The 26671-nt window shown below is 36.0% G+C and overlaps 1 protein-coding gene across 5 annotated transcripts in view; it reads right to left on the minus strand.

The window, feature by feature from the left end:
• NAV3 (neuron navigator 3) overlaps positions 1–26671 on the minus strand; it is a 410369-nt gene that overhangs the window by 135011 nt on the left and 248687 nt on the right. For all 5 annotated transcript variants that reach the window (XM_086471515.1, XM_086471510.1, XM_086471485.1 and 2 more), the window contains exons 4-7: positions 23116–23188; positions 19161–19338; positions 6304–6372; positions 3493–3632 (exon numbers count right to left, since the gene is read on the minus strand). In XM_086471515.1, coding sequence (XP_086327641.1) covers positions 3493–3632; positions 6304–6372; positions 19161–19338; positions 23116–23188 — 460 coding nt within the window. The remainder of the gene's footprint in view (positions 1–3492; positions 3633–6303; positions 6373–19160; positions 19339–23115; positions 23189–26671) is intronic.

Genomic DNA, 26671 nt, shown 5'->3' on the forward strand with positions numbered 1-26671 from the left:
TAAATATTCTGTAGCAGGCAGGTGCCCAGATTAGAATATCCAATTTTAGTTGCTCGCAATAAAAAAGGTTAGTAGAAAACGGAAGAGATGCAAGGATTGCTATGAGGATGTTTGGAGGAATGGGAGGTCTGTCTGGTAAGATTAAAAGAATTCAGCTCATTCAACTGTCCCTTTCCAGCTGTCTATGAGAAAGTAGCTACCCCTTATCAGCACAGGAGGAGAACAGCACCACAGATATATGTACTGGCGACAGATGAGCAACGATTTGCATCATCAGACAATGGAGTTCCAGGACAGAGTTTCTCAGAATCGGTATGGGCAAAATAACCAAATACTGTTGAAACTGAATTTGGACAATACACAAACACCATTTAATATTATTAAATTATATTGAAAAGCGGGCAATTAAACTCCATGACATAGAGACTCTTATCAGTGTTCAGATACAATGTTTCTAAGCTCTTAAATTATAATATTTGTTTTTAAAATTTGACTTGAATTAGAACATTACTTCTTTGCCGGACTCAAAACGCCCTAGGTATCCACATTATTAGAAATGTGAATAATTACTTCATTCAAATACTTTCATTTTCATCGTTTTATTTTCATCTTTATTTTATTAAGTAAGAAGCAGATAGATGTGATATGACCTGTAAAAAATATGTGTTCTTTGAAACCCATTCATAAACTGCAAAGTCCAGCAAAAAAAAAATCAAAAAAAAAAAAAAATCAGCTCACTAAAGCTCCACAGATGAGTTTCAGCTAGAGGCATGTTTATTGTGCTAGTGCAGGTGTGTTCCTGACTTAACCACAGCTACACACAGCTACCTGTGCCACAGCAATGGGTCAGGTCTGTGCATGAAAACCAGGCTGTACCCAACAAAGGGCAAACCTGTATTCACTCAGGGGAGCTATGTTTTTTACTGTGTGAACTACTCTCTAAGCAACATTTAATGGAGATAAAATTAATGATATACTAAATAATGAAAGACAAAATAAAAGGCCCATATCACATCTTATTTTGGATCACCTTCAGGTCTCCTTTAACTCTGTGACTACATATCTATTCCCCACTGTGACTGAGTTTGAAGAAACTGCGTTATGCAGGAATGGATTTCAAGTATTGCATGTAACTGGATTAAAAAACACCCGTTATGCTCTATATTTTTCCTGAGGTCTCCTTATAGCACATACGGGAAGGTGTACAGCACAGAAAGACATAACAAAAGTGGTCTGCCTTTGAAGAGGTCTGGAGGTCCCAACCTCTAATGACTATTTACCTAGCACAAGTCATCTCTTCTTCTGCTTCAGTTTATGCAACACTAGTGCAGAATTACAAACTATTTACTATATAGTCTAGGTCTCATAAATTTGCGTGTATGGACTGTACATCCATTCAATGGAAGCTGTTAAAGTTGTCTTATTCCAAGCATCTGTATCAGAAGCAAAATTAGAAATATAAGGTTTATTATGTGGGCCACAGTGTAATGAAAAATCAGTTTTTCAATGTATAGTGACATTTAAAAAAAAAAAAAAAAGTTTTGTTATTATTACTATTACTATTGTGAGGGTTGAAGTTTGTTTCTAAACAAATTTTTTAAAAAAAATCAGGTTACAGAACATCCTCAAATACTTTAAAAAAAAATCCAAAAATTACTTGGAAATTTCATTGTAACACTAAAAAATGAGCCATTATAGGCATTAACTTTAAAATATAGCATGGCTCAGTTGTTTTTCTCTTTAGGCAAAGAAGTAGCATGGTGAATTCAAACACAGGTTCTCATGTGTTCTTTTAGGGTATTATAAAAAACTATCAATTTGCTATCCTTGCACTCACAGCAGTCATTTTCTCTAATTAACTTTTGCTTTAAACTTGAAAATAAACTCATATTCTGTTTATATTCTCACATAAAATCAATGTTCTTTCATCCATTCTGCTGTTTTGAAAGAAGAAAGAGCAGACAGAAACATCTCAAATATAGTACTCTGTAGTTATGCAACATTATGTTTTCTATATCCTGTAAAATGAATTGAATGTTTATACACAAACAAAGCCACCCCTTATCCTCTTCCAAGTGATGACTTCACTAAAAATCTCATCTAGATTCTCATTCTCTGCTGCAAAGAAATGGAAAAGTAAAGAAATCCACCATGCAAAAAGCCACATAAATGTGCAACACAGTGCAAACCTTAGCAGTCAAAAGACAGTTTCCAAGTAACGAGCTAAGAATATTGATATCTACAAGCATGTCTCACCTTGAATCATTTCACTCTCACATATTTCAGTAGCAAACTTGTGTCAACATAAGCAATTCTAAAACCTAAACTGCTGTACATACCTTCACTGAAGCAGCCACATCTCCTACTTCATAACTTCACTATTGCATTTGTGACTATACAGTGTCTGCTAAGTTTTCACTCTGATCACTTTCTCATTTTAGCTTGGATGTCTTGGCATAAACAAGTCCTTGATAAAATAAATCCCACTATAGAACTATCTAAAACATTCAACCCTGATAGTAAAAATAAAGAACAACAACTGAAAGGATGGTTTTATATCTTCAGATACAGCTAGGGGCAAAGTGTGTTCATCAGAATTTTGTAAAAAAATCTGGATAGCTGCCTGTTGCTTGGATGAAGAACATTCACTGCATACTTGTTCCTCCCACAGACCCCAAGGATGCAAACGGGTACTATGTATATTGTATCATTTTCAACTGTATTCTAACCCAAAGATATGAATAAAATGCTGTTCATTACACAAAGGGAGAAAGAAGGCGGGGGGAAGGGGCTGGATTAGTTACACAACTCAGAAAGCTGAATTTTTACATTATTCTTTCTGAGATAAAGCCCAAAGAGGCACATTTTCCAGGAAACAGTGTCAGGGTGGGAGAAACGGAAGGACCCAGGGAACCAAACTCAAGTTTGTTTCCATAATGCAAGTTCATATTTAAAGGAGGTAATAGAACATGAACACTGAATTCAAATCCCTGCAAAATTTCATTACATTTGACTTAATTTCCAATCCTCTATTCAGACTTATATATACATGCTAGGTAAGGTTCTGAAGGAATAGATGCATGTAATATTCTGATGCAACTATAATATTCTGATTCTTCTCCATTAGAGGCTAAGATTCAAAGTCCCCTGAAAATTACAGCAGTCTTGCTCTGGGTAGTCTATGAGTAGACTTGAATATGGACCAAGATTATAAGTGTCTGATATGGACTCATTTTTACTTCAGAAAAATCACCTGGTGATATTTCCATCAAAGAGGGATAAAATGTAGTAGCATCTTGCAAGTTTTCAGTTCTAAACTTTAATCCCAACTCAATCACAAGTCCCAGTTCAGAGCCCTATCTCCATAGATCTTCCTTACCAAATCTAAACAATACATTCACTTCGTTGACCCTTGTGGATGGGTTTATTTGATGATTTTTTTCCCCTCTTGTATGTTATGTAGAGTAAGCTTAGTAACTTTTAATCACGTACCTTTTTCATTTCCATTTGCATATTGTGGAGGTTTGTTTTTGTCAATGCTGTTAAAGCTCTGGCTTCTTCGATTTAAATTAGAAGCTCCCTGGACTTTGGTACTGCTGCCTGCAGCTGGCACCCTCGAGGGTCCTGGGAGCCTGGAATGGCATAATCAGAAACCAGGTCATTTGCTGTAATGCAATATATAGAGGAGGCAGTATGCAAATATCAGACCAGAATTTAAAACCAACAACTGAAAACATTGATTTCAGGTAAGCAACAATGAACAGGAGGATTCAAATTAGTCAGACTCCGCAACTGAAAATAAAAGCTTATCCTTACACACACAAAAGGGAAAAAGATGCTTTCTAGAGTCACAAGACATGTAAAAAGATGCTTTGCATTTGCCATTAACATTGCTAAAACAGATTCAGCCTAACAAACCATTAAAGTGCAACATCAATTTTTATTTAAATTTGTCACTTCTGAAGAGGAAATGTTACAGAAATTGATTAGAAAGCACAAGAATACATAGTTGAGAAATATTTAGTATCTTTTACTCTAGTAAATGTTTCACAGCTTTGTTTAGCATAAAAGCTGGCTATTAGTTACCTTCTTTGGTTATTAGCTGAAGCACTTCCACTTTATTATTTTAAATGAAAAATATTCAAAACACAAATTTTAGGTAGACACTACAGATGCATGTATACCTTTTACATAGAAGTATATAATGTAGACTATACAGTTCATTTGCTAGTATTTGCTGCCACCATCTGAACTTTGCTGTGTGGCTATACTAATGAAAAAAAAATGTAGAGTCTGTCGTCCCTGGCGTGTGTAAGCCTACATCTTTTTTTCTGTCTCAATCTGTTCTCTGAGGTAAGATTCTTTAACATGTGCTTACTTCAGACTTTCTGCAGCATCTTTGTGGGCACCCCTACTCCTTTCCAGTTTTGTTATCTGATAGACAAAATTAAATGCTCAAATCAGCAAGTGGCTTTTGCCGTAGGAGAAGAATATCTATCTTCTGTTTCACACTTACTGGAATGATATGATGATTTTAATAGTGGCAACACAAAATATACCAGAGCTATTGAATTCTGTTAATTTCACTATATTGTGGTAGAGCAGCATCAGAAGGGAGAAAAAGATCACATTACAAAGAATAACAAAATGTTAGATTTCTTCCAAACTTTTTTTGGTTTAATATACTGGTATAACAGAAATGTTCAAATAATTTCATTTTCATTAGCGGACATACGTAAACAGCTCCATGTTCTCTTCCTTTACCAATTTAAGCCTCAGAGAGCTAATCCATTAGTTATTTTTATGGCTCCTTCTGGCCGCCAGCCTGCCCTGCTAGTCTCTGTGCTGAGCTCAGAGCAGACTGTCTCTGCTCTGCAGCTGTAAGCACGCTAACCTTTACTGTGACCCATGAATTCGAGTGATCTTCTGTTCCCTGAAGAATGCACTAAAACAAACTTAAAAATCCATTTGCTCCTTCTCATTACCCTAATTTGACAGGCAGTAAGAGCTCTGAGATCGTTTGTCAAAGGTAATGAAAAAAGGAATGAGAAGGCATGTGCAACACTGGAAAATCATCTGTTCTGCTAAAATATAAAATAGTTCTGCATATATTCTGCATGCCAGAATTCGAGAACTTGCCACAGTAAGCACATTATACATGAGGTCATTTGCTCTACACACTTTCCAGTTTACCTCATTTGCTATCTTTTTTAATTGAAATCAGGTTTTAAATTGCTCTTGCAGAATCATGTTAAGCAGCTAAGGAAATGCAAAGAGGAGAGTAACAAATAAGGGACAAACCACATACCTCTGAACAGGCTTCGGAAACACTGCCACAGATTTAAAGTATTAGACAATAAGACTGTTAACCCCGACATGTTGAATGTGGACAAGACAGGAGCATCAGCAGTAAGGAAAACTGAAGACCTATAATGCAGGTGCAAAGCAACTGGACCATGGTATAGCTCATTCCAAGCTATCACCAGCAACTCGAATTGTGTTAGTGCGCTGTACCGCAAAATGCAATCTTTATCGTAAATTACGCAATTTAGAGTTCATTGTTCTCACCAATGAACTGTACAGCAAACGCATAATTAATGATCACATTAATTATACACCCCCCCCCCCCAAAAAAAAAAAAAAAAGTTAGAAACTTTAGACCTCAGTTTCTTTCTTCTGCAATCTGGCTTGTAGATTTTAGTGCTCATGGAAATGATAAACTAAAAGTACTGATGAAATCTGAAACGGGTCAGCTCCTACACACAGCTCTGTCAAATTCACTGCCAAAACAAAGCATCTCGTAGTGGGGACTGTGTGCAGGCTAGTCTTGATGGAGCAGAAGTCTTGGAAGTGGTTCCTTTCTTCTGCTCTATTGTGCTTCTGCGTGAACTTGGCTCTGTGAACTCAACTTTTCAGGTGGGTTTGTGATACATGCAAAACATCTAGTGGGAACTGGGACGGACTCCCAAACTTCTTTTCACTCGCGACTAAAATAAGGATTTGAGCCAGAGAGTAGAGAGCACTAAAATCACCAACTAATCCTTCACATCCAATATTTTACGTGCAGGATACAAAGATGCAGGATACATAACAACCAGAAACATTACTAATATACAGTACAAATCAGCTCCTTCCAGTCCATACAAGGCTTTCCCATGGCAAAGCTCATTCTTGAAAAGCTTGCACACAGAACATAAATACACATTGTTTAATGTCTGCTTCTGTCCAAAGGATAAAATATCAATGGGCATATACTTGCTTGAGTATCACTAACAAGCAATAAATTAGAGATATTTAACTGACCTAGAAGCCTTTTTTTGACTGGTTGCAATTCCACTGTGATTAGACTGAGTTGCATATCTGGCTGTGAGACTGTATGAGAAGAAACAGAGAAATTGAATTAAAGAATTTATTTGAACATGTATAGAAAGAACACACTTACCAGCAAACTATGAGTTAATGAATGCAAATTGAACATGGATAGAAAACACAAAATAACTGGCAAAAATATGAAATAATGCAAACATGCAGATTTTTATGACAGATGCAATGCACAGATTATGAAATAAGGGATATTGCTATAACTTGTCTCATTTGCTATAAAATCTCTTAGGAATAGACAATACGGGCAAATTTCTACAGTGACTGAATTAATGAAGTCTAGCTCAATTCAGAGTGCACCTCAAAACTTTTTGCCTTTTTTTTTTTTTATCCACAAAACGTACTAAGAGCAAGCATACAGCTACTAGTTTCTCCAGCAACCTGACTGGGTTCACAGTCTGGCAGTTAGGAAGAAATTTGTTATACTAGATCCAATGTGGACTCAGAAAAATTCCCACTAAAGAAAGGTGACCCTCCTGATAGCAGAGTTATATGGAAGAAGCATCCCATCATGATTTTTATTACTGTTACAGCAGCACAGGTCATGTATGTGATGCATTACCCAGGCAATGAATCAGAGGCTTCATTAGGAAAGCCCTGACGTGCTTAGACTCACTGTTAAGTTCCATAGGAAAATGCACCTTTGTCTATTAAGGTAGCTGAGTAGTGTTTCTGCAACAGAAGATATGCTGTGCTACAGGGCTAAAACCTGTATGTTGCTTTTGACACCTGACAATGTATCATTACTAAACAGCAAATTTATGCCTCTATTCTTTTAGACATTTGCATAGGGGATATGTCAAATATACGGCCAGGGTAAGGCCTCCTGCCAGATAATTTCAGTTACTATAAAATGGTGCATCCTTTGGGATTCACACAGCCTAAGGATGTAAACAGGTGCCTAAGCCTGTTGACACAACATCAAATTTCTTGCATTATTAAGGAAGTGGCAGAGAACGGAGAAAGCAGAAACTCTGATAGTCACAGATCGCTTTTGTGTCTTACAGTTTTGCATTTTCCAACAATTCTTCTGAGTAGAAGCAGAAACCACAGTGCTCTAGTCCTGTCTTTATAGACTGGCAGCACTTACAAGAAACACGTGATGGTATTCAGTCTATCAGAGAAGTGTTAAGCAATTTCTGCTAGTCCACTGAAGCAGATAGCATGAGTATAGAGTAGATGGGAGAAGCTTTCAAGGGAGAAAGGTCTTCCCATGCTAGCACAGCAGTCCTGAAGAGAGGCAAGAAGAAGGCTCAAACCAAGGGGCAACGTGAGACTTGAATGGGATGCATGATTATTGCTACTTTACCAAACTAAATACCAATAAGGGGTTCAGCATTGCCTCTGTGCCTGCCAATTATAAATAGCACATCTGCACATGATGACTATATAATAAGAAGAGTACTTCAGTCTTAAGAGGGCGTAAAGGAATCATTCAATATAAAAGCAGAGTTCAATTCTCTGACATATAACTTCAGAGTAATGCTGACATAGTGCTCTCTTATATGACCATAAATTCTTTGAGAACTGTAATAAATTATAGTAATATCATAATAATTACAGTTTTTATATTTTTATCTATCTAGTCATTAGTATATTGCATTATATTTCACTTACAGCTACCTTTCTTAACAATGTCTGGACATATGGTGCAAATGTGACATAGGATGTTTTGCTGAAGTTGCTACATTTGTGCCTGGCACAATAGCCCATCTTTTGATAAGGTCTTCCACTAATTTTTTTGTCAACTTATCTGAAATGACGGAATCTAGAAATGGTTATCTGCATTGACTAAACTAAGAAGTTTGTGAGAAAAATGATATGTCAAATAAAACCTTAGTGCATTTATATTGTAAAGGGTAAAATGATACATAGTACAATCAACACGGACAGTGAGCTGGAAAAAAGAATGAATAGAATGCATCTTAACCACTGGCTGAAAAGGCTGGAGGCTCTGCCTTGCTGTACTGTATCGTAGCTCTTCTACCGCAAACAACACAATTACAAAACAATTAGAAAGATCAAACAACTTAATCTCAGTGACGTTGCCGAGTTGTTGATAAGGTAGCCCACAGACAGATGGCACTTTGTTTTTTTACATAAAGCCCCTGTCTGGAAATGCTTGCTAGAATGCTTTCCCTCTGTGCTTGTTACTCACTTGGGCCTCCATCCACTAGCAAATTCATGAAATGTCAGCCTACAGACTGCTTTCAAACTTTCCAGACAGGCTTGAAAGCATTGATGGATGTGTCAACGTCAGTAAAGCATCATTTCCACTATGACTGGGTAAATTTAGTTTCCAAATTAACGTGACAAATGAAAGGGAAAAAAAAGAGAACTTTAACAGCTCATAAACCAGGTGCATCAAGTTCCTAATGACTTTGGGTTTTCCTTCTCAATTAGCACTGGATATGCTGGACCCATTAAAGCTTTGCATGGATGCCCATTTCCTTACTGCTTGTCCCATTATTACAGATGTGAACTGTAACACATCTAAAGTCTAGCCACTCTTCTAAACGTATAAACAAATATGTACCTGCTGCCCTCCATCGTACCAGATAATTGTCTGTGGGTAACATCCTTCAATCACGAAAATAAACCGATTTTGCTTAAAACAGTAATTTTTTATCCACTCAAAGGTTTAACAAATATGTGCCTGCATTAAAGCAGCAGACGTGTGTAAACCAGACAGTATAAGTTTAACACCACAGCATTTAGGATGTTTATTTGCCAGAGGGTTGGAAAGGGAGGTTTTGAAAGCCTCCAGTTCTCAGCTGTCTGCTCCCAAGACCCTTTCCACGGCCATAATGCTCCCACCAGCAGTCTTCCCCGATATGGTCTCACAGCTTTGACTCCTCAGAGGAGCCATGGCAGTCGCCTAAAAAGCCCAGCCACAGTGCATTGGCAGGGAAGGAACATATGAACTACAGAGGAGATCAACCCTGCCTGCAGAGCAGGCAGGAAATCCCACTGCTGCTGAAGCTACAGCCCTGTATTGCAGTCCTGGAGGCAATTGCAGCACTGGACCTGGGCCACGAACAGGTCTTCTGGCCTCCGGTATCATGCTGAGCTCTCCCTTTCCACCTAATGCATAGGGAAAGGGAAGGCAGATGCTGCTGGTCAAGCAAATCCTGTTCAACAGAGGTAAGATGATATAAACATATTTGGTTCAAAATCCTTAGAAATCAGCTAGACTTTTCAAACTGACTTCCAGGTGGAAATCAAGCCCCGACCTTTTCTCTCACAAACCAGGGAAACACCAGCCAACACAGCAGATATGAAATGGTGACAGTGGGTAATTTCCATTGCTGGTCCCTTGGTTAAATGCTGTGAGAAAATGGAATCAACATGCTGAGACTGCCCAGAAAGGCACAGAGGTAGCTGGGGTAGTATTGAGAAGGAAGCTACAGAAAGAGTAAAGCTTGTCCTGACCTTGAGGTGCTGATGGGGAACACCACAGCTGTACTACAGCCATGCTGGTTGCAGGAACCAGGACTCTGTGCTGTGTCATGTGGCTGTGCAGCACAGTCAGTGGTGTTGGGGAGCTATATGCTGTGTTCCACCGAGACAGGGAGGTGATGGAAGGTGTGCAGTTGCAGGCAGGATAAAACACTTAAGAAATGGTCCTCAAAGGTGGAGGGGAACCTAGTAAGTCAGTATAAGTTATAATACTAAAGGTTCTCAAATGCTCTCCCACTGAAAGTGAAGTGAAATATTCAACTGAAACGGGCAAAGAAGATCAAAGATGAAGCGGGAAGGCAAGAGACTGCTCGACACTGGACTAAACTGCCAGAAAGTCTGTCTTGCTGCTGTCGAAACAGCACGGTATATCAGGAAAGAAGCAGCTCCTTGAAAGTGTGTACACGGTGTAAAGCTGAAGGATGGAGCTCCTATAAACTCGGATACAGAGCATGAATCAAGCTGAAAATATTTTATCCTCCTTCTTCAAAAAGTAACCCATGCAGCATCACCCTGAATATCATCTACTTTTTATTAACAGTCTTTTGAAAGATCAAAAGGATCATGTTACATCATATGGTCATTTTTCTATAATGTTAAGAGTCATATGGTGGTTCTAAAATGCCAGCTATGTGATCTATTAAAATTAGACAAAAGGCAAAGGGGTGTGTAGTATGTAATCAAAGTCCTTCTACCTTACTGGTATACTTGAATTTTAATATGCTGTTTATCTTACAAAGTGCATTTATATTGCTGGGGTGACTGGACTCCAGAACTGTTCAAGACTTTTCTATTAGAATGATTCCCTGATAAAAAACTAATTTAAAAAGAACGCATTTTCAATGTAAAAATTTCACCAGAAGGTCTTGATTATGCTGTACACTGGTTTTGGTTTTGTTTGGTTTTTGGTTTTTTTTTTTAAACAAGCTCCTTGGCTGCATAATTCTCATCAGCCTGCCCGGCAAAAAGCACAAGAGATAATATTCTCAGGTTCACCTTATTCCAAATGTGACTGGAGAGATGCCACAGGAAACAAAAGTTTCCAGGCTGCTCACCATACCAGTCTGGGCAGGCAACAGATCCCTGATTCCTCAAATGGACAGCCAAGGAACACTGAGGAGGAAACCAAAAAACTCAAATTTTCCCACAAACAATATTTTTCAGACTTTTCTTTTACCTTTTTAGTCCAGTCTTGATGAATTAATATGTGCTTATATCTACATATATGTATGTATGTATCTATCTACATATATATTTTAAAAATGTGGATTATTTATATACAGATGTTATATGTGATGTGTATTTTATATAGATATATCTACACTTTATATTTTATAGATGTATATTTTTAATATAAACATAACACAGAAACACACATCTATTTTTTCACTCACAAGAGTAAAGGTCTATGGCTCAGGCAGTTCTAGCTCATACCATATCATCTGTTCTATATTAGGTGGACATTTCTCCTTTCCGCTTTTTGAACTTCTGGCATCTTACACAAGAAGTCTGTCTCCAACAGATGTAGGTTTGGAGGTACAAGTAAAATTGCGCTTTCAATGTTCTCCTGTTGTTCACAGCTCATAAACAAAAGCAGATAGCCCAGTTTTGCATCAACATTTATGTTCATGCAGAACACGGTGACATGTAATAAGAAAGAATTGTCTGCCACAGCGACCATACCTCTCCCACCCTGGTCCCAGTATTTGTAATACAGTTTATTCTTGAGCAGATGGCAGAGGTAAACAGGAAAAAACAGTGTAACTACGTGCCACAGGTTCCTAAAGAAAATTTTCAGGCAAACATCAGGTACTTTGCAGAGAGGAAGAACTGTGGAACATACTAAATAACACACAAGGGCAGGTACCAACCAGTAAAGGACAAATTTTTCAGGATCCAGCCCACAGAATTATGGAAGAAGATAAAAGCAGTTTCTGAGAGGTTGGTAGAGAAATGGTTAAATAGGAAATGAAAAGTTTTCTAAAAAAATCTTAAAAGCTATTGAGAGACTATGAAATGCTTCATAATAGACATTTTTATATTTTCTATCTAGTAGGTGTTATACCATAGCTATAGAAAAGACCATTTGTTTAGAAACTGAAAGTCTGCTTTGAACCCACCTTTTTTCCCCATTATTTTAAGCTTAAGAAATATTATTAGATATTTTCTAATCTTAGAGAGGATGGGCTACAGGGGAGATGTATGTGACAAATACATTCTTGCTATTGCATTGTTCTGCCTTTTCTGTGTGAAGGTTATTAGAAAGGTTAGTCATCCGTCACCATCAAAAAGTAACCCTTTTGTGTACCGTAATTTCTAAGTCTCTGAAATGAAACAGAGGAAAGTATTATGGCACTTCAAATAGTGATGATGCATTTTTGCATGCTGTTTCAATATATAGTTGTTAAGGTGAATTTTAGGGAAAAAAATTATTGTTAATGAAGCTGTGGCAGTAGTAATAATATGTAAGAGGCTATGAAGGTGTATTTTTTACAATGTTCTGTCAATATATCATAGCTGCAGCCTAGAAATTGCAGTAATTCCCAGCAGGTAATGACAGTTCTATTAAATGTATAAATTAATTTCATAGTTATGAGAGATAAATGGCATGTGCAAGAAGAGCCACTTTTTCTGATGACCTATATAGCGCTTATCACAAGAGCAAATCTCTAATTTATGCAACTCATCATTATCAAATATCATCTATTTGCTTAGGTACACAGTCAACTGATTTAATGGGTATGCAGAGATACTGTATAGTTTAGTTACGTGGACTTCAGGACAATGAAGATGAAAGTAGTTTCTTCTGAAGTTTCTTTCATTGGGAACCATGAGGACTGTTAATGATAGTGTCTTTGAGAAGTAGAACAAAATGGGGCTAAAGCTGATTTCTGAGATAGAAATATAGCTCTGTTAAAGTACAATTAAATCCCTAAGGTCCACTTAAAAGGTCAGCTTCTGCAGATCCTGGTGCAATCACATTAAGCAATTCATTCTGCATTATCTCCCAGAAGCATAAAACCACAGCAGGTTAGACTAATAGCAGTGTGTTTGCTTAGACACTTACTAGAAAACAGAGAACAGAAAGAAGAAATATACCTTTTCCTTATTTTTCTTCTTTGCAGTCATTAGAGAATGATTCTGTAGCGGGAAACACAGAAACTACCTACCTGTTTACTTCAATAAAACCAAGTGACCAGCAATGGCAAGAGCTAAGGACAGCGAAGAGATTTGGTTCATTGCTCTTCTTTCCATTAACCAAAGAAGACACACAACTATGTATACATTCAATTTTTCAGTCTATGTCAGTGAGATGCACTTGGTGTAGGCTGCTAAGGTTGTGTTTTAAACCTCAAGAACACTGAAACAAAGGTCTTTTTCTAAATTGAGAGTGGTGTAACCAAGATTGGCATACAGATTGCCAGTATTCTGGCATGGATTTATTTAAATTCCTAATCATAACCACTACATTTGCATTATTGTATTTCACACAGCATAAGTTGCATGTCCAATGTGCTTCATTTTTTCCCTAGTACTTCTGAACAGGAGGCAACCTGAAACCCAGTTCCTTGCAATAGTTATATATGCATCTGACTGTAGAAATCGGCTACCTAACCTTGTTTATATGCCTAGGAAAACCAGGGTGCTCTTTTAATATAACAAATTTAACAAAATCCATCTGGACCTCAAGCTGTGCTCATCATTCCTGTACGTGATAAAATAGTTTGTCCGTCTTGGGGAATTTTGCTGACAGCTTACTGAAACCAGTTACTGCCTAATCCATAAATGAGACAGAACTTCTTTCATCCACATGTGTTTCCTCTTAGTATCTGGGTGGCTGAAAGATCATCACTGCAGAAAGTTTAGATGTATTGCTGTGATAATGGAATCCACTAGCAAAGCGAAGCATAAAAATATAATGTAACCATTGTTGTCATCTATCTGTACTGACAGATATAAATAAGGCCACCAGCACTGTATTTTTTTAACTAAATCTCAAAGCTGCAACAAAGTCATAAGTAAAGATTGAAGCGCCTACCTCAGATTTTGAAGTATTCAATTCCCACAGTTAGTCATACAAGAATATAGGAAATTTTAGCATAAAAAGAAATCAGAAATCACATTTAAAACCATTGTCTCCCTTAGGTTACCATTTATTATTTACCACACATTTTTCCACTAATCTAAATAATTTTAAGAGTTTTTATAGTTAGTGGTATGAAATTATAATCTTCCATAAATAAAGTATATTGTTTGCAATGAAATTTCGCTTACCATAAATCTACTTTCTTCATTCTTTTTACTTTTAACTTTAAATGTTGCTTTTGGCCCTAGGATTAGATAGGCCAATGGTACTCTTTCACATGCAGAATCTTGCTTGCATTCTGTGTGCACAATTTTCACAATTCTGAGTTTGATTATGGACGGAATACACGGGATTAGGAATATTAATGTATTGCCACACTGACTAATTTTAGATAACTTTGTTAGGAGCCTGTTGTAGAAAATTTGTTGTCCTTCTGTGTAAACTTTACTCTAAAGGGAGAGAGGCTTCTCCATAAATCAGTTTAATTACATTGTTAATCTGTGTTGTCTCCTGTAGGAGACGCCAATTACCTAGTCATCCAAGCACAACTAGCTTCCTGAACTAGTCTGAACTAGTCTCCTGAATTCCCAATTTCTGCACAAACCTAATCCTGTCAGTCTGACGATATTCTGATTATAACCTGCCCCTGGGGCTTCTGTTTGTTGACCATACAAAAACAACCTGGCTATGAAAGCTGTAGAGTCCTAACATAATTCTTCATGCTTCTTTCAGGTTTTGTTGACAAAGGGCCCAAACACTTTCTCACTGAGATTGATAATAAAGCAGATTGGCTTTGGTGGCATGCGGAATGGGCTCAAACCAAGTAATGATCACAGACATCGATCATTACTGAGGACATCATAACCTGGAAATCAGGATGAAGCACTGTCTTTGTCATAATCACCATCAGGACCGGTCTCTTAAATTAGGAGCATGAGACACTAGCCCAGCACATACAAGGACAAAACTTCTTTGGCCTTCAGCAGGGCCTGAATGCTACCACTTCTGTATCCTGACCATCTTCTGTCAGAGGTATTTCTCTCTCCCTCTGCATAATCTGTATTCCTCTCTGAAACAGTGGAAAGCATCACCTTTTCATACTTGTTTAATAAAGCACACACAATGGCTTTTTACCTCCTAGGAAATCAAGCTGAAATTAAGCAATATGCTTCTTCTACCTTAGCTGGAAGCAACAAAGAAGATATTTTTTTCTGACAGAATAATCTAACCTAAAGCAACTGCAGTTATTAAGACATGGTTTCAAATATTTAAATTACAACACGAAATCTGATTGCTTACTGAACATTTTAGAAAAGTACAAAGTCTATAAAAGGCATCCACCTTTTTCAGTGTATATGTTTTGCTTTTCCTTACATGTCTGCACACATACATATGAAATGCACTTAAATGTATACTATGATATAACACCTCACAAAGACAGTTTTATTTCTCAGGTGTCTAACACAGTAGAAATATGTGAGTCTTCAAGTAAAATAAAATACCTATAAGAAGATAATTTTCACAACACTCTTGAAAATTCATTCAAATTCTATTTGAAAAGTTTTGCCGTTGCTGAATAAAGATGAATGTGCCATTCAGTTCACAACTATATTCATTATCTGGCTTTTGCCGTAATAATAAGATAATTTTTCTTGTTCCTCTCAAAAAGCTGAAAGAACTATTTCTAGGTAATAAAGGACCACAGAACAAATTAATGGAAAATAACTTGTTACATGCATTTGCCAAATAATTTTTCCAACATATACACTTTAAGTAATTTGCTGCTGTAAGGTTTCTACATGCCAACCCTTTTCACAGTATAAAATGTTAGAAAACAGAAAGTATTAAGAATTTTTCAATGCATATTCAGAACTGCAACAGGCTAACAGTAAGGCATAGCTGCACAATAATGTGTATTAATAAATTGCCTTAAAGATTAGCATCCGCTATGGAAGGATGAAATAGCTCATTTTATCACCACTCTTTTAGAAAAGAAGTAAAATTATTCTATTATTGATAGTAGTTAGATTTATTTTTTAATTAAAATAATTAAAGAATTATTATAAGTTAATTATTTAACTTATAATAATTATTTAATAATTATTAATAAATATTATTTAACGAGTTAATAATTTCACTTGGAAAAGGTGAAGAATGTGACATTACACCCCTTAGATTCTATCACTTTTCTATACTCTTCATTCAATGAAAGAGGAAGGTTTAAGTATCTGTATGAATCTATTTTTTGCCAAAAATTCCTAAAGGTTTCAGTTGTCCCATGGAGCAGCCATCTGAGTTCCTTAGGACCTTCTAAATCACGAACTCCTGCCCCGTAAATCAGTCAGTTGTGTTGGTTCCTGCTGTAATTAATGCTGAGACACAGTTGCCATGAAACCAATCATGTCAGAAATTAAGTCTTGGGAGTCATATAAGTTACCTGTCCACACTTCAAATAGCAAAAGGCAGAAAAGAGGCAAGATGAATCCCATCAAAGGCTTCTTTTCTTTTTTGATTTCATATTTTGTCTTCTGTCTAAACAGAAGCTTTTATTTACTCATTAACAACTTAAAACTAAAAAGCTGTTTGGAAATAATTTTGATTTATTTTCCAAAATATTTGTTTTGATGGGAAAAAAAAAGAATTAATTAAATTAAATTAAATGGCTCCTATGAAGAGAAAGGTTGCTAAGTCCACCACAGAGAGTTCGTATGAATGTATACTTGTATATGCCCACTTATTTGTGGAAAACCTGTTTTCCAAACGTAGTTCTTTTTCTTAGAAGGGGACATATTATTTTATGCTAATTTCCTAGTATTACTTCAAAACAGTGACAAACGAAAAAGCCAATTAGTATTTGAAAAATTTATGTTTCTGTTTGTTTCTAAGTCCTGGAGCTCTTTGTTTTGCTAGCAGCTCAGAATACTAGATGCATTTGTAGCGGAAGATAGAAATCTTTCATACAGAAGAAAGGTTTTAGAAGTAGGGACCTTTCTTTATCTTTAAAAGCTTTACTGAAAAATATTTGGATAGAGAAAATCATATTCTCTCAGGCAGTACAGAAGTTTATCATGACAAATAGTGAACTTCTGAATATGTGAAAGCAAACAGAAAAATTCTTGCTTTCTGTTTATAGACAGAAAATAAGATGGTATCAATTGTGGTGTAATCATTTTCTACATAGAAATAATATGGAGCTGAAACATAGCTATGAACAGAAATTTAATCAAAGAATGAAATTATTTTAAACTGGCATTAAAGTAGGTCTAAAGCGCGCTGATGGAAGTAGAAACTTTGTAAAAGCAGCCTTAGATGTCACTTCACAAAGGCACAATGCTGGGGTTCTGGACATGGAATGATTGCCTTTCCTCGTAACAAAATATATTTAAACAAAGCAAAGTAGAAGAGGAGAAAAAGGTGCCAAAGGACCATGTGATCTTGGGGAATTATAATGAAAAGAAAGCTCTTTAAAATTTCTTCCCCTTTGCCTACTATTCCTGAGCAGACAATGGGCTAGTATGCAATCGTTGTCTTCCAAAGAGTAAGCAACTACTTTGCTCCAAGTTTTTTTTGACTAACAGAATTCCTTGCAATAGTGGTGATGTATAAAGGGAAATGGTAACTATTTTTTTAATTAAAAATTCACCATGGGTAAACTAGAAAAGCTGGAAATGTTTCAGTTCTTTTACTAAATTATAAACAAAAACAATAACCAAAGGTATTTACATTAAGCTGGCTAAACCTTTAATTCCACTGATTAAAGCAGAGAACACTTGTAGACTTATATTCAAAATATCTTCCTTATGATAGAAAAACATTTAATTTCTGAATACCAAGACGTTATTGCCTCTTATGCAGTATTAAATATCCTCCAGAAAGCAGAAAAACAGAAAATGTTGAGAGTGGTCAAATTCTTCTAGGATCATACCATAATTCTACAGATTACATGCTAATAGTAAACTTCAGGGAGAAAGCATTCAAAGACACTAATTTTCAGTAGTAGAGAAAAAAAAAATGCATTTCACATTGTAATGCCCAAGGCAAATGGAAGTGTATCTTAACTTTTGTATCAAATGAGATAACAAAAATGCCATCAACCACACTTTCTTATAAACATATTTTTACAACATTCCTAGTTTCAAGACAAATGCTTCTGTTGGGCTGAAGTGTGAAAAGTTTTCTCAGCTGAGGAAGAAATATGTTTATTATAAACCTGAAAGGGTAATTTAGATATGAATGGACTCAAGAACCAAAATTTCATTATTGTAGTCTGATACTTTTAATCCATCCTAGATCATTGACTCATCACACTCTGGGCATACAATTGTTCAGCAATGCAAAATGTGTTAAACGAGCAAATAATAAATCGAACAAGTATTAAACCCAACACAGCAATATATGAAGCTCTTCATTAAACTACACTTTACATAGTCCTACACGTGAATGGCTTTTTTTTTAACTTCCTCAATAAAATATACATTGCTAATACTCTTTCTGTTTAAATAGGTATTTGTGTTTAAAACTGATTCTTTTGTCACGGCCAGTAAGCAACTACCTTCTCAAAATACGTGTTCAGCTTCAGTCTGAAAACAATGTAATTCAGCAATTAAGGATTCTGCTGAATGCTTTGCTTTCCTAAAACTAAATCATAAACTGACCACTTAAAAGAAACAACTAGATTAGATCAAGGCCATTTCTACTCTCTTTCAAAAAACATTCAAATAGAATTAGGCACTCAAAAACAGAATGCATGGGGATGCAAAGAGTTTCTAATGAATTAAATTATTAATTATGCCTTTTCACCACGTATTTTGCTAATCGTCTGAAATTGTTCATTCAGATGTGGAACTGGGTATGCAAGGAAACCACAAAAATAACAAGTATATTAATCACATGGTGTGCTAACTATCTCTTACTGTGCAAAGAACAGTAGAATCAATAATAAAGTGAAAGAATGCCTTAAAATTAATTAAAATTAGAACTAAATTTAATTTGGAATGTTTTCTTCTCTCACTCTAGCTTTCCTCACAAGATATGCAAGCTTAAGACCAAACAAACTCTTAATATACTGTTTTCCTATACCCATTGCAAAAACAGCTTAAAAAACACCCAAAAACCCCAAAATGCCAGTCTTTTAAGTCTTTTGCAAGTAACTTAATTTTTCTGTAAAAACTTGTATTTTTTGAACAGACAAATAAAATATTTTGCACCTGAGAAAATTAACTTCTTAACCTACCTCGACTGCATATCTTGGTGTGTTTTGGACTGGCTGATTTCAGCTGCAGGTGAAGGGGCTTGCTGTTGTAGCTCCACCAAAGACTGGTAGTACTGTTGCTGATGATGTTGCTGCTGTTTGTACCGAGACAAACTGAAAAACAGCCCTAAAATGGCTTTCAAATTTCCATTCCTTATTTCTATTTAAGGAAAAAAAAAAAAAAAAGAAAAAGAAAAAGAAGTGAAAACACTGTGGTTTTAGGCTTCAGTTTTGTTAGTTTTATACTAAAACATCTCTGTACCTACCTATAGCTATACGTGCTTATGCCTTTTATCTTTTCACTTATCTCTAAGATCATAGACATGTATGTTAGGTATCACTGATACTTTGTTGTTTGTCATGATCTTTGCTTATTTATGTGTCACTGTTGAAATAAACACGTATCTCCATAATGTCCTCATGATAAGTCACATGTTCATGGTCATAAAGAAAAGTACACCAAACCTTAAATAATATACATAATCTGAAATGAGCACTCCTGCCTCAATACAGTACAAATATTCTCAATAAGCAGAGGGGCATTTAGAAAAGTCTGAATTCTTTCTGGCCTTAGGTACACATCCCTTCTGTGTCATGGCTTTAAATTACTCTTCTTGCTTTTAGGGCAAATTCTGTGCACACTGGGAATAAACAGTGACTTCTAGAAAAATCAGAAAAAGGAGATGGTAACAGGCTTGTGGATGAGCATGTATCCATTCACAAGAATTTTCAAGGAACATGAGAGAAGACGGTTAATGAAAAAATGCCTATTAAAAAAAGGTTTCCATAAGGTTCATGGTTATGTCTTTGAACTTTCCAATGACACGATTTTCTAGCTTTCTATTTTACACTGCTATTACTGATTAATGAAGACCTCAAAACTACAGCTTTTACATGATGCTAAAATAGCTACCGGTATGAATTTCTGGTGAGCCATTCATGTCTCCCATTCCTTTCTTTGTCTTTCCTCAGCCTGACATGAAGGTTTTAAAAGGATAATGTTATTCTTTGCTCATAAAGGATCTCTGTTGCAACAAAGAATTCTCAGGCGTCAATGAAATTATTTGCAGCACTTAGGTCTGTTTATAACATCATTATTAATCATCTTTGGCACTGAACCTTTTGTGAAAGGTTTTCATTAGGCCTATAGCCTTGTAATCTAACATGCAATACTGTAATATTTTTGCCTTCCCTGCAAATCTAAATCCTGAGCTGTATATGCTACACAGACTTTCTTAAGGTAATTTTTAAAGCAGAATTTATAAACAATGGCTGTCATAGTCACATCCTTTAAACCATATTAATTTTCTTTCAGTAAGATTAAGTGAAGTGTTAGTACATATGCTAACAGACCAGCAAACACTGGAATCCCTATGCTCTCAAACCAATCTTCAAAAGCAAACAGAACCCTGGACACTGGAATATACTTTGCAAAATGGAAATTTGTTCTAAGTATCCATACTTTTTCATCATCTCAGTGAAGATGCTGCAGGATATTTGATTCCCCACGAGATTACCAGAGATACACAGAAGAACTTTCTCAGAATTAGGAAGTTTTTTAAGCTACAATGACTCTTGCAGTCATGTTGATTTCAAGGAAAATCAGTATCAAGGAACACAGAAAACTTATGTTTAAAATTATCTTAAAAAAAAAACACAGTAAAACCACACATCTACCCATCTTTAGGGTGCTCTGATTCTAAAAGATTTTCTTCATGTGATACCAGTTCATTTATCCTTATGATTTTACATTACTTGATGCTGAGAAAAAGAACCCCTTGTTTATTAAACCTCACTCATCGTTTTTTAACTTAAAATTTTGTTCTTTTTGTGTTAAACAGGAAAATATCCGGAATTTTCTAATATGTACTAAACGCTTGCAGGGAAGAGGAGAAGAGTATTTTTCTTTGTAGCAACTGGCTTATTATTTATCATTTGGTTTCTCCAGTAGAGATGTTGCAGTCGAGATTTGAAAATTACTTTTGTTCTAGATCTCCTTGCTCAAGTGTGAAAATGAGGTGGGAAATTGGTTGTAAAATCTTTAGTCCTCGTTAAGCTCGTGGTTTACTGTTCCAGAAACTGGTCATTACTAAATGGCCCAGTAATAACAAGAGATATTTACCAAAGCCTATTACAGACTTACGGTTTCTAAACTTAATTGATTTTAAACATAAATGTGCTGACAAAACACTACAAAGATAACTTGACAATTTCATGATTGAAAAAAAGTTTGTTTTTCTCAATTTCTTCTCCTAAAGAGAAATTGTTATATTCAGGATTGTACATGCTAAGAATGATATATTTAACCAAATCACACTTCTGTTATACTTTGAACAAATATTACAAACATATTAGCAGATTTACACCAGATTCATGACCAACTGCAAAACAGCAAAACTAGTTTTAATCTTATTTCAGAACTCAAGGTCTGCATTATTAAAATTCTGTTTTAAAGATTAATGAAAGTTTTAAAAAACAGTTCTTGTATTTAACACTGCGTAGTATTATTGCTTTTAGTAGCATTTAAACAATGCAACTCAGTTGAAGCTTATATCCTGTCAATCAAAAATTATTTTCCATAACAAAACAAAGGTATGAATAAATGAATATATTACAGAATACACTCAGATTTTGATTCAACAAGTACAGGAAAAAAGTGTCATGTGCCATGTCATGGTATTAAACAATGAAGAGTATTCTCATGAAATAAATTCATGCTATTCACACATTTGACTGTTATTTCATATGCAAGTAAAAATGGGCTGCAGTAAAAAAATCCAAGTTCTAAACAGCTTTGAGATGAATGGTAACACGTAAATGATCAGTGCTCTCATGCACCAGCATATCTACAGCATATACAAAGGTTCTTTTAAATCAGTTAAGGAGCTTTCCAGAAGTAGACAATCAAAGTGAGTAGATAGTAAATATCGTTCCCATGTCACACTTCTGTTAAGGTACTAGAAACATGGAAATGGTGAAAGATTGCAATTCTGAGTTAATTTTAAAATAAAACAGTTATTAGCATTCAAAATTTTTTCTCTGGAGATCTTCTAAAATTCAACTGAAATCATCAACTCTGGATAAAAAAAAATATTTTTCCTTCTAGCTTTTAGTTGTGCTACAAGGAAAACAAAAATATAGGGTTGTGTCTTGTTAATACCTATTGCCTTCAGCTTCCATGGAAGTCAGAGGGATTTTGAAGGTGCACAGCACCTTGCAGAACCGCTTAATTAGTCACAGGGCAAATGCTTGTATACATTTTATTAATTTACAAAATAAAGTATCCAGCTGACTTTATTTTACATTAATAAGGCAAATGTTACATACTATTTAAGACAATTGGTATTTTTATGGTTTTGACTTAATGTATTTTTTAACTTAGTTGTAACTGTATTAGACAGTTACTTGAGGTGACTAATACAGCAAAAAGGGCTATAACAAGCCAGCAAGACCATTCACTCTTTCACTTAATACATGACACCAAAAGAATACAATAATTTTCACACTCATCCTGATGGCATTACTGTTAATAATAAATTTGCTTAAACAAATAGTCTTCCCTGGGTTTACTTAACTGAGCCAGATTCTCATATTCATTTTTGTTGTTTGGAATCCCATATATAAACAAGTTCAAAAGTATGCTTAGGAAACCCTGTACCTATCTAATATTGTGGAGATAACATGAAAAGATTAGTACTACTGAAAAAATTATTATATTAAAACAATGTCTCAGAAACATATTGAATTTCTTGGTTCAATTTCAAGGGAAAATTAAAAGGAAATCTAAACTTCTCTCTCATTCGCTATCACTAATCTATATTTGCATGCTGCTCAAAACAGAAGGAGTTTGGTATTTAGGTGCAAATAATTTGTGTTAAGAAAATTAGTTTTCAGAAAAAAATTCCTATTATTTGTTGTGATGATTTGTTTCTCTTACCTTCTGCAGAAAGACCTTGGACATTTACGCCTCTGGCTGCCAGAAAGCTAAGGCAGACATCAACATTCTCAATCTGCAATACGAACAGAAATAACAAGCAGCATAAGACTATTTGACAAAATGTAGAAAAGCAGGAGGAAAAAAAAAAAAAGCCATAGCTCAGGAATGAATACTTTACATTCATTGCATACTGCAGCTCTTTACCAAAGTTTAACAAGAATGATTACTGCTAATTGGGGAATTGATATAAAGCTTTCATTGTCCACTTTGGTGCTTAAAAACAATTCATAAATGCCCGACCCAGAATGGCATGCTGGCAAATCAGCAACCCACCTACTTAACATAAAACTGGATTTTTTACACTACAAACAAGCAGCAATGAAAGCATCCATAGAGGATTAGACACTGAGTGTATGTCTGGAGATGTGGGTGACTGAGTTAACTAAAAAATGTAAGCAAAAGACATCCAACAAGTATTTTAGCAAGGGTATTTCCTTGGGATGATGTAGAATTCTGTGAAAATGATGCCACAGCAGTGGTTTATTCTCTGTTTTTTTTCCCTTCAAATCTTATGCTAAATAATTTTAATTTATTTAATATTTATGATTCTCGGAGGAGTGCTTGCTTCTTGAAGGACACAGTGCTGACTCCTGTTGGCGGTTTAGAAGAAATCTCCTGTTACCATAGAGAGCTTTCGACAAGAGAACAACACGTAGCCTAAATGTGGATCAATAAAAGGGTAAAACTTCTGTCTCTAAAGTAAGCAATCACAGAATTATTTTAACTACTTTCGTGTGTCTATTTCTAACAAATTAGGGAGCCAGAATGTTTCCAAAAGGTTCTCTTGTGTCACCATCTCCAGCTGACTCCCTCAGCCCTCCCAGGATCAATGAAGCAAATATCCAGCCACACATGTAAAATCTTTTAACTACAAGTTCGTATAGAAATATGCTGCTATGAAAACAGAAAAATGATGTATAGAGAGGTGTCCTACGTCAAATGCTTTCAACACACTTGTTTTTAAAATACACTTTTTAGGTTGACTGATTTTTTTCAAGGCAATTAGGACCACAAAAATAAAACAAAATATTTAACAATGTATTTTAAATACCTATATTAATTGCAGAACATCAAAAAAAAGAAAGGAATACTCAATACTAAAAACATAATCCTGAAGTAGATCAAGTCCACACAGTTAATTTTATTTGAATGTTTACACATTTTACAGTACCTCATATCCACAGTTTTCAACCACAAAAATGTGAGGGGTAAATTCCTTCCTTGAATAAAAGGTACTTGATCCTTGGCAGTATCTTTTCTAACCTAAGAGGTGGGCCTTATATTAGTGTCATCTTTCTATGATTGCAGTTCTATCATTATTCTCAGAAAGTGATATTAGCTAAAAGGAACATAAAAATACTTTTTACTACTGAACCTAGAAGTATATATTATGAGCTCACAGACTCTTGATCCATAGGTAGTACTTAGAAGGTTATTTCAGAGAAATTTCACAGCACATTAGGGGTTGGAAGGGACCTAGGATCATCTAGTCCAACGCCCCTGCCAGAGCAGGACCACCTAGAGCAGATCACACAGGAACGCATCCAGGCGGGTTTTGAAAGTCTCCAGAGAAGGAGACTCCACAACCTCTCTGGGCAGCCTGTTCCAGTGCTCTGTCACCCTCACAGTGAAAAAGTTTTTCCTTATGTTAATGCAGAACCTCCTGTGCTCCAGCTTGCACCCATTGCCCTTTGTCCTATTATTGGACATCACCGAGAAGAGCCCGGCTCCATCCTCCTGACACTTGCCCTTTACGTATTTATAAACATAAATAAGCACCTACAAAATTTTGAGATGCACTTTTAAAGCCAAATAAACTCCAAAGCATTAGTAAAAACATCTTTTAAAAAGTCTTTTCAAACACTCATTTTCAAGGACATGCTACCATTTATAGGGAAAGATAAATAATCTCTCTCCTGGATCAATTAAAAAAAAACCCAAACCCCAAATGCTGCAGCTAACACTAAATAAATTTACTCCAAAATTGAGATTTACCATAAAGCTTTCATAAATCATTTTGGTGGATGTCACCAATTTGCACAGCTGTGAATGAGGAATAACCATTCTAAGATCAACAGGGTTCCTCCAACTCTGGCCCAGCACAGTAATTGCAGAAACTCAGGCATTAACTCTGTCATTTTCCTAAATGTTTATGTAGTTTTACATCATGAAAAAAACCCCAAATTAACGAGGTCATTTCATAAGGTGTAGACATGTGACACAGCTAAGTCAGTTACAAGCCGACTGCAGCTAAAATAGGAAGAGCTGCTTCTTCCTCACCTCCTCTTCCTCCCAGGCGCGGGGCCCTGCTGCTGCTGCCTCTGTTGGGCTTCAGCGCTTCTCTGAGCGCACTGGAAGCTGGCTCCACGCAGAAAACTCGCCCAGCAAAAAAGGCAAACGTATTTTAGTCACTGGTTTCCCATGCAGTCAGATGAGCACAGGAGTCAGCAGAGGGGAGGGCGCGTCCCAGCCTGAGTAAGGCATCGTTTGGGAGAGGAAAGGGGATGTGGGAAGGAGGGACAGGCAGATGGTGCAACTCCTGATGGCAACGGCAAGGCACTGGGGTGGCTCAGCCCTGACCTCCAACTACACCCCTGCATCAGTCATGAAAATAACGCACATAAGAATATTTCTACTCGACCTTTAAACAATGTCAACAACATAAGAAAACAATTTGAATGGAAATTTTCCTGTCCTGAAGAATTTAAAAGAAATGAAGATTTGTTTGGATACTAGCTGTATAACTGAGTGTCTCTCTGAACTCTCAAATCAACCATAATGCAGAATCAACTACTTCAAAGACGGGAAATTTTTGTCTATAACTAAGTACTGGAAGACAAAGAAAAGAAAAAAAGGGGGAAAAAAAAGGAAATTCAAACTGATGTCACTAGCATCTCCAAATAACTGAAACAATATTTCCTAGCAGACCTCCGAGTGTAACCAAGCCATTTTTCATGATGGGCATGTGTCCTCTGCAGTAGTTTAGGAGACCATAGCTATAAATGAAATCATATTTATTAGAGAAAATATAAGCCTTAATGTGCTGTGAAAACATCTCAATATCTATCTGCAGTACTGGATATTTAGTAAATAGTGAGCCTAATACATAAACCTTTAGGTGAATTTAAGGTGAAAAATATCCTATAGAAATGGCACCTTGTTACTTCGTGTGTCTACTACAGTATGTGTCTTTGAAGTCACATCTCTCAAACCCCCAGACAAAACTAGTCATTAGCATTAACACCAATGACTCAGTATGCTGCAGAACTACAAAGCAAATTCTGTTTTCCTTCATGGTTCACCAAGAGGACTGTAATAGAAGCCCTAGGTCCAAAGTCAGCCCTCTTGGTGGTGGTGTATGCAGTAACAGCAGCGGCCAACTTTCAGACAACAGACTGTGGTTGCACTGTTAGCCTTATAATAAAGTCTTGTTTTGACTTGTGAATTGAGCAAGTTTGGTGTGGCAACTCTTAGCCACATAATACACTGAAATGTC

Source organism: Leptosomus discolor, chromosome 1 (assembly GCF_034619465.1).
Source record: "Leptosomus discolor isolate bLepDis1 chromosome 1, bLepDis1.hap2, whole genome shotgun sequence".
Lineage (NCBI taxonomy): Eukaryota > Metazoa > Chordata > Aves > Leptosomiformes > Leptosomidae > Leptosomus > Leptosomus discolor.